Source organism: Aphis gossypii, unplaced genomic scaffold, assembly GCF_020184175.1.
Source record: "Aphis gossypii isolate Hap1 unplaced genomic scaffold, ASM2018417v2 Contig00832, whole genome shotgun sequence".
Taxonomy (NCBI): domain Eukaryota; kingdom Metazoa; phylum Arthropoda; class Insecta; order Hemiptera; family Aphididae; genus Aphis; species Aphis gossypii.
In genome coordinates, this window is record NW_026083306.1 from 24612 (window position 1) to 33340 (window position 8729).

The 8729-nt window shown below is 31.1% G+C and overlaps 1 protein-coding gene across 1 annotated transcript; it reads left to right on the forward strand.

The window, feature by feature from the left end:
* Window positions 1-5832: 5832 nt before the first annotated feature.
* Window positions 5833-8385, forward strand: LOC126555393 (uncharacterized). Its single transcript, XM_050210321.1, has 3 exons — window positions 5833-7348; window positions 7490-7867; window positions 8369-8385. Exons 1-3 carry the CDS (start codon window positions 5833-5835, stop codon window positions 8383-8385), a joined length of 1911 nt encoding a protein of 636 aa, XP_050066278.1.
* Window positions 8386-8729: the final 344 nt, after the last annotated feature.

An 8729-nucleotide genomic window follows, 5' to 3' on the forward strand; every position in this document is an offset into this window, starting at 1 on the left:
AATCTCCATACTTAAAACCACCTAAAAGCATTTGTGTTTGTATCTGATAATGGTATTGATGTGTTCTCTTCAGTTTCCCATTTAATATACAGTCAAGATTTTCTATTTTTTTATTTTGTGTAAGACTATATGGACATTTTATTTCCAAGACACCAGTACCACAACAGTCACAATTTATTATACCATCCGGACTTGCACCAATGAATGGAAAACATGGATTTATAATAAGTCCACTATTTATAACAGAAAAATGTATATGGTCATTTTTTAATTTTTCACTATAAAAAGCTTTAGCTTCATTTTCATGAGTGGTTCCCCATACAGTGGCTTGATTTTTAAAAGTGTTTTCTAATGGATAACATATTGTCTTAAGAAGACTTATATTTGAGCTACATGTTTTTGTGAAACAGACTTCTCTAACTTTTGAAGCTGTTATACGGCCGCTTCTCTAGTAAAACCATTCTTTACACTCTGCCTGTTGTCTAGTTTAGAGCCTAGAATTACTAGATCTTCCTTACTAAGTAAAGCATTTTCATCCTTATACATTCCCACAAAACTTTTAGGAAATAAGTCAGTTTTAAATTTTAAATTAAAGGGCGGTATAACCTTTAAAATTGCAGCATTGCTATTAACTTTCTCCAGTTTAGTTAAAAATGAATTTAAATGTTGTGTATCATTTATAGTTGTTGGAAGGTTTTTAATATAATCAGCTTTAGTTTTATATGACTGAGGATGGTTGGTGCCTATTTTTTTGGGTTGATTAAAATCAATTTCACTAATTTTTTGTGAACTAACATTTGTATTAGATGGAACAGTCCAGTACGCAAATACATCAGTTACAGACTTCTTTGTATCATTTTTTTTTAAGAAAGCATATTGCAAATAAAAAAGCACAGCACCGATATGCGAGCAGCATTCCCCAAGCCCAGCTATACATGTACAATGTGCTGCTACGACTTCTCCAGAGAACTTTAAAACAATCCATGGTAACAATTTAGCATCATTGAGCCTTTGTGAATGTGCAACCTAAGTAATACATACACTAAAAATTCATTGAATCATGAAACCTAGCTAAAAGCAATTTGATTTAAATAAAATTAATTTACAGTTTATACAAAACATAATAAATAAGTAAGCTTTAAGCATTTACAGAAAATATTTAGGTAAATTTTAAATGGATTAAAAAATATTTAAATAACTGTAAGCTCTGTATTTGAGCACTAATTCTTAGAATTGAAGACATTTTAAAATAAATTAATAATTATAAGAAATCAAAAAGCAAAAGCAATTTAAAAAAAAAAATCTTTACCTCTGCGACAACTAGAACAACATCATTTATAGCATACCATTTAGTGTTATAAATCCATCCACTAGCAAAAAATGTATAAGCTTCTAAGCTTTTGAAAGCTTTAAACTCATCAAGCGTATAAGCACTTTTAGTAAGAACTAGATAATTAAAAATATCAGGGTAAGTTACTTCTGGAACTAAATCTAAACTATTGGTCCACTGTATACATTGATCCTTCATTAAAATATAAGGATCACGTAAACCTCCAAGTACACTTATTTTTTTAATGTACCTCTCTTGAACATCTTTAGCTAAGCCTCTAGCGTGATTGCTTAGATGATATGACATGTTTGTACAAAAAAAAATCAAAAACAGAAATATACAACAACAAAAAAACTAGTTAATACTGAATAGAATGACAAAATAAATTATTTTGTAATGCTAAATAGTGAATAATAATGAAACCCGGCAAATATTTGTACCATCAATTAGTGATAAGAAATAATTTGAGTTTGAACCTAACCTAAATCATAATAATCATAATAATAATAATAATAATAATAATAATAAGAAAAATAATAATAATAATAATAATAATAATTATATATATAATATTATATTAATATTATATATATTATAATAATATATATATATATATATTTATATATTATTTTTTTTTTTTTATATATATATTATATTATATTAATATTATATATTATATTATTATATTATATAATAATAATAATATATATATTATAATAAAGAAAAAACACAAAGGTTAATTTTAAAAATATTATTGAGTGATGTTTCAGTTGTTAATAGCTGGTTTTTAATATGTAAAAAAAAAAATACGTACAATCTAAATTTAAAATAATGCAAGTTATAATACATTATTATACATAATAATGAATAAGTATATATTGGATGAAATACAATTTAAAATATAATCAGTATTTACATAAAATAACTTTGTGACCCTAAAATTAAGATTAAATTATAAAATATCAAGTTGTAACCATCTTAAGTAATTAATAATATTAAAATAAAGAAAAAAGATCGTCCATCATAAAAATGAAATATTTATATTAATTTAAAAAACCGATGAGGGTATCTTTGTCAATTTTCTTTTTAAATTAAAAGGAGCTTGAGCAAGAACATATTTTATTGTTTCTTCTATTTCATTTTGAGGAATATTTTTAAATTTCAATTGTTTTTTTTATGGCATCTGAAATAAGATGATAACAAGATATTATTACAAAATTGCTTTCAAATAATATTTTATACAGTACGTGTTCGACCTCCGACCAATACACACGTGTACCCCGGTCTACGATAATCGCATTTATAGCTTCCGATAGCAGTATACGTTAACACTCCAATCGATAAGACATAAGGTATGTTGTTTTATTTCGGTCCCCTCTAGCCTTGTAACATCATTCAACATCCATCTCCATGATGAATGACCCAAATTTAACCCCCAACTTTACTACACCCTCAGCTCCAAAACTCAACACTCAAAAAACGTTCGCAGAAACAACAGCTAATTTACAATTTCCTAAAAAAGATCAAGCAATAATTTTTAATACCATTGAAGACATACCCCAAATCGAATATATAAGAGCATTTAGTACACTTACTGATCCAAACAATATAAAATTTGCTTAACGCATATCAAACAATCGTTTTTGTATCTACTTTGCCAACAATAATATTATGAAACAGATAATCTCCAAATAGTCGTACATTGTTATAAATAATAAGGAGATAACCTTCCGCCGGCTTATCAACCAAGCTAAACGCGTAATTGTGTCCAATGTACAACCGGTCATACCGCACGACGTAATTACAAAGGCACTCAACAATCTATCAATTAAAATAGTCTCACCGATAACATTTATGAAAGCAGTCTTCGCTAATGATGAATTTAATCACATAGGAAGTTTTCGTCGTCAACTATTATATATACATCCGGATGACATCAATAAAATGCCCAGCTCAATTCTAATCAATTTAGAACAAACAGATTGTCGCATCTTTCTCTCTGATGATACAGTGATATGCTATATCTGTAAACAAACGGGCCATACTTCTTATTATTGCAAAAAGAAAATTGTAAATAAATCCCAAAATATTCAAGTCGAAAACCCGAATCTTATCTCCAATATCATGGACACAGATAATAGTATACTAACTGACTCAAATTCAAACAATGAATCTCAAACCACTCTCTACAACAACAACCCGAATCCTACCACCAACCATACGGAAATAGATAATAATGTTCTAATCGACCTAACTACAAAAAGTACAGGTAAACACATAGAAAACTACATCGAAAACTTCTCCACACAAGCATCCAACATCATTCCCCCTATTCAAAACCCAACCCAGACACCAAAGAGACCAGCCTCATCCACTTCCAGCACCTCCCCATCTATCAATGCACCAAACGATAATATCCAAACTAATAGCTCTACGTCTCTAATCAACTCACAAATTCATCAATCTAAGAAGGTAACACTATCCGACAAGCTACTAGAATCCGCGAAAACTCCTCAACCACAAGTAAAAAAACCAAAACGATCAAATTCTTTGGAACAGATCATATTAAAGTTGGATCAAATACTTGAACCAACAAAAATCGTATTTGAAACTATACCAAATTTAAAAATAAACTTCACTCAACTAAAATTTATTATCGAAAACACAATAGGTATATCCAACCCAATGAGTATTATACAACCTTTTAACTTGTCACCCATGGAAATGATTGAAATCATAGACACCATCCGCCCGAAAATCAAGAATATAAGCTTTAAAAACAGGATTTCAAAATTATATCAATTAATATTAGACTCAACTGGATCCGGAGGTCCTGTCCCCGCAGGATTATAATTTACCAACCTAAAATCAACGTATAAAAATATTTTTTTTTTCTCTTTTTAAATCTTATGCTGAACATAAACTTAAACAAATTGCACATCATTCAATGGAATCCAAACAGTTTTTATTCAAAAATCGATGAAATCAAACTATTAGTCAATAAATTCTCACCAATAGCACTATGCATCCAAGAAACAAATTTTAACAACGCCAAACCAATTCATTTAAACAATTATTCAAGCTATACTAAAAATAGAAATCACGCTGGAAGAGCTAGTAGCTAGAGCGGAGTAGCTATTTTTATAAACAATTTTTTCCCTTCGGAAGAAGTCCCCATAACATCACATCTTGAAGTAATAGCTGTAAACATTACAGCCAGAAGCAAATTAACCATTTACAATATTTACTTATCAAACTCCCAAGACTTCAACGTTTTAGACATCCAAAATATTATTGATCAACTACCCACCCCATTTATCATTCTTGGTGACCTCAATAGTCACAACACTCTGTGGGGCTGTAATAACACCGACCACAGAGGAACCAAAATCGAAACAATACTTAATACCAATTACATCAGCATTCTCAACAATGACCAAGCAACAAGAGTTAATTCTAGCAAGGGCAACCTTTCCGCTATTGATTTATCTTTCTCCTCTACAACAATGTCACCCAATTTAGAATGGGACGTTATTCCGGAACTTTCTAGCAGTGACTACTTCCCTATTAAAATAACTTTATGTTATACAAACCCACATGAAATACACACTCGTAACTCTAAATGAAAATTATCAAATGCTGATTGGAACCTCTTCCAAACGGAATTCGAAAATAATCTCTTAAATTCATCTTTTACAAATGAGAATACTATTGAAGAAAATATTGAACAATTTAGCAAACTTATTTACGATACAGCATCAAATACCTTTAAACAACTTAACTACTCTGGAAAACGACCCCCGGTCCCTTGGTGGAATAAAAATATTAAACATGCTATAAGAAATAAAAAGTCATCGTTTAACAAATACAAACGCACAAAACTAATCCAACACTTCATTGAATTTAAAAAAAAAAAAACAAAGCTCAAGTAAGATTTTTAATCAAAAATGAAAAAATAAATCATGGATACATTTCACTTCAACATTAAATTCAAAAAAATCAGCTACCAAAATTTGGAACAAAGTCAAGATCATAAAAGGGATCCCATCGACACAAATTAAAACCATTTTAACAGATAAAGCAATTCAAACCGAACCCCATACAATAGCTCAATCAATTGGTCATCACTTCTATTCAAGTAGTAGTAACGCCAACTTAAACTCAGACTTCCTAAAACATAAACAAGATATAGAAACTAATTATTCTCCTTTCATATATAAGAATCAAAGCTTAGGGGACATTCTAAATGAACCTATAACATTATGTGAACTAAATACTGGTCTTCTAGGAAAAAAGAGCAACAGCTGTGGCTCAGACAAAATCCCATTTATTTTTTTACAAAACCTGCCCCCAAGTGGCATTCTCCTAATACTTAAACTATTCAACCAGATCTTGGGATACTACCAATCAAATGGAAAAATGCTATTATCACCCCCATACCTAAAAAAAACAATGACAGATTCAAGCCAACAGGCTACCGACCAATTTCTGTCCTGTGCAGCATGAGTAAACTATTAGAGAAAATAGTATACAACAGATTATATTGGTTTGCGAATAAACATAACCTTCTATCACCCCTTCAACATGGATTTAGAAAACACCATTCCACCACTGATTGCCACGTTAAATTAGAGTCAGAAATACTGGACACATTGGCTAATAAACAAATAATGATTCTTATCAGCTTAGATTTACAAAAAGCTTATGACACCATTTGGCGTCATAGAGTAATTGAATTGCTTAAACAATGGAACATTCTCGGTAATATGATAAAATACCTAACTAACTTCTTAAGTCAAAGAACTTTTCAATTAAAAATCAGGGATTTCACCTCTAATACCTTTGTATTAGAAAATGGAGTACCTCAAGGATCTCCGCTCAGTGTCTTCTTATTTCAAACTGCCATCAACAGCCTTCCCGACTTCATACCAAAACCAATCAAATCAATCATCTTTGCTAATGATACACACATCTACGTCAGAGGAAATTCAATCCCTTCAATAACTAAAGTACCACAAGACTGTCTCAATGAACTGTCAAAATGGTGTCATAATTCAGGCTTTATCTTTTCTTCTCACAAAACCAAATGTATTCTTTTTTCCAACAAAAGGAACATAACCAAATCCAAAATCTATTTAAATACTATCTGTTTACCTTTTACTGAAAACATCACTGTTCTTGGCCTTACCTTCGACTCTAAATTAACATGGAAACCAAACATTCTGAAAACCGAAAAATCAGCATATAAAAACCTAAGAGTAATCAAAACGCTTAGTCATCTTGAATGGGGCGCCGAGTACTCCATTTTATTAAATCTATATAGATCACTAGTTAGATCAAAACTTGACTACAGCTCAATCTGCTACGGAAACTCTAATCGTAATATAGCCAAATTACTTGACCATATTCATAACACCGGTATAAGATGTGCAACGGGAGCCTTCAGAAGTAGCCCTATCACCAGCTTATTAGCCATCACTGAGGAACCTCCACTTCACTATCACAGACTAAGACTATCACTCAAATATATAACCAGAATTTTGTCTACTCCAGTTAATTCAACTATTCACTATCTAAATATAAACCATTCTTCATCTGTATACGATTTAAACACGAATCTCAGAAAACCACTAAGATCAAGACTTTGCAAAGAAATGTCCGACAACAACATCTCCTCTGACACTATCCTTCAATATGAAACCAGCTTTACCCCGTCGTGGATTTTACAAAACTACGAAATTGATACCAGTCTTAGTGCCCATGTAAAAAAAGAAACACCCGAAATAGTCTATCGAAATGTATTTAATGAACTAATTCATATGGATAACCCCAATAAATCTCAAATCTATACTGTTGCATCGAAAACTTCAACAGGCATAGGTCTAGCAGTTATACACAATAGTTCTACTCAAATATTCAAGCTAAATAGTCATAGCAGCATTTATACAGCTGAATACATAACTCTCTTAAAAGGAGTACAAACAGCTGTCAATTCAAATTTTGACAGAATCGATATATGTTCTGACTCACTCAGTGTTCTGTCTAATTTAAAACATAATACCCAGATGAATCCCTTAGCCATAAAGATAAAAAATATAATTCAGTTATCCAAAAAATTCATACGATTTATATGAACTCCTGGTCACTGTAATATCGTAGGGAACGAAGAAGCTGACAAAGCAGCTCGAAATGCTGTAAGTAACCCCAACGCCTTAACACTTGCTCTTATGTCACCAGTGGATATATTCAGGAACGTTGATAAATACTGCATACAATTATGGGACTCAGATTGGCGTCAAGTTACTGATAACAAACTTAGAGAAATCAAATATTCAGTCGAACCTTGGCCAAAACACAACTTCTCTAATCGAAAAGAAGAAATCATTATTAACCGACTAAGAATTGGCCACACAAGAGTCACTCACGATTACCTCATGAAAAAAACTGAACCTTCATTATGCCGCTCTTGCAATTTGCCCAATACAGTCAAACACATTCTCATCCACTGCCAAATATTCTCAGAGGCCAGAAATGAATGTGAAATCCCGGACAATTTATATGAAGCCATAGGACTCCATGCCGACACACAAAAAATTATTTCATTTTTAAAAAAAACCGAAATGTTCAATTTAATTTAATCTATTTATATTCTAATTTCTTTTTTTTTATAATATGTTTTGTTTTGTATTGTATCTCTTTTCAACCATTGTAATCTAACCTAAACACTATAAGCTAATAACCTTGTCGTTGATGCTGAAACAATAAAAAAAAAAAAAATATATTTTATACATAGATTTTTGTTTCATATTTTTAATACTTACCAAATAAAATAAAACACATGACCAACGAAGAGAATGGTTTTTCCCCTTTTTTTCACTAAAAGAGTAATTTGATAACAAATCGTCGGTAAATAATTTAGCTATTAATCTTTTGAAATACTCATATGGTCATATTTAAATATTACCAAACTTAATTTAAACTGGTGATCACCAGAAAGTTTATCTTCCAACACATATAAGTCTGTCTCATTGTCTAAAGGTAATGGACAATCATGAAAGTCGTCATTTGACAGATTATTTTAATTACTAGGTGTGCATCACTCTGTTGTAAAATTCGGTCTAAGTGAAATTCGGTCTAAGAGATATTCGCTCTAAGTGAGTACCCTAGATCGGAGACGGTACTGTAAAGAAAATATCGTAAAAAGTATAGTAGTCACAGTTTTAGTTAACCTAACCTCCGGTGGTTTGGAAGGAGCCGAGGGAGTTCTAACCTAACCTTCGAGGGGGTCGAGTGAAAATCGTGTTATCAAAAACCTAACCTAACCGTTTCCCATTGCATTCCCCTTTCTTTTTGTATATAAAAAAATGTATTAAGCGAAAATGGTAGTCGAGTGTCTAGC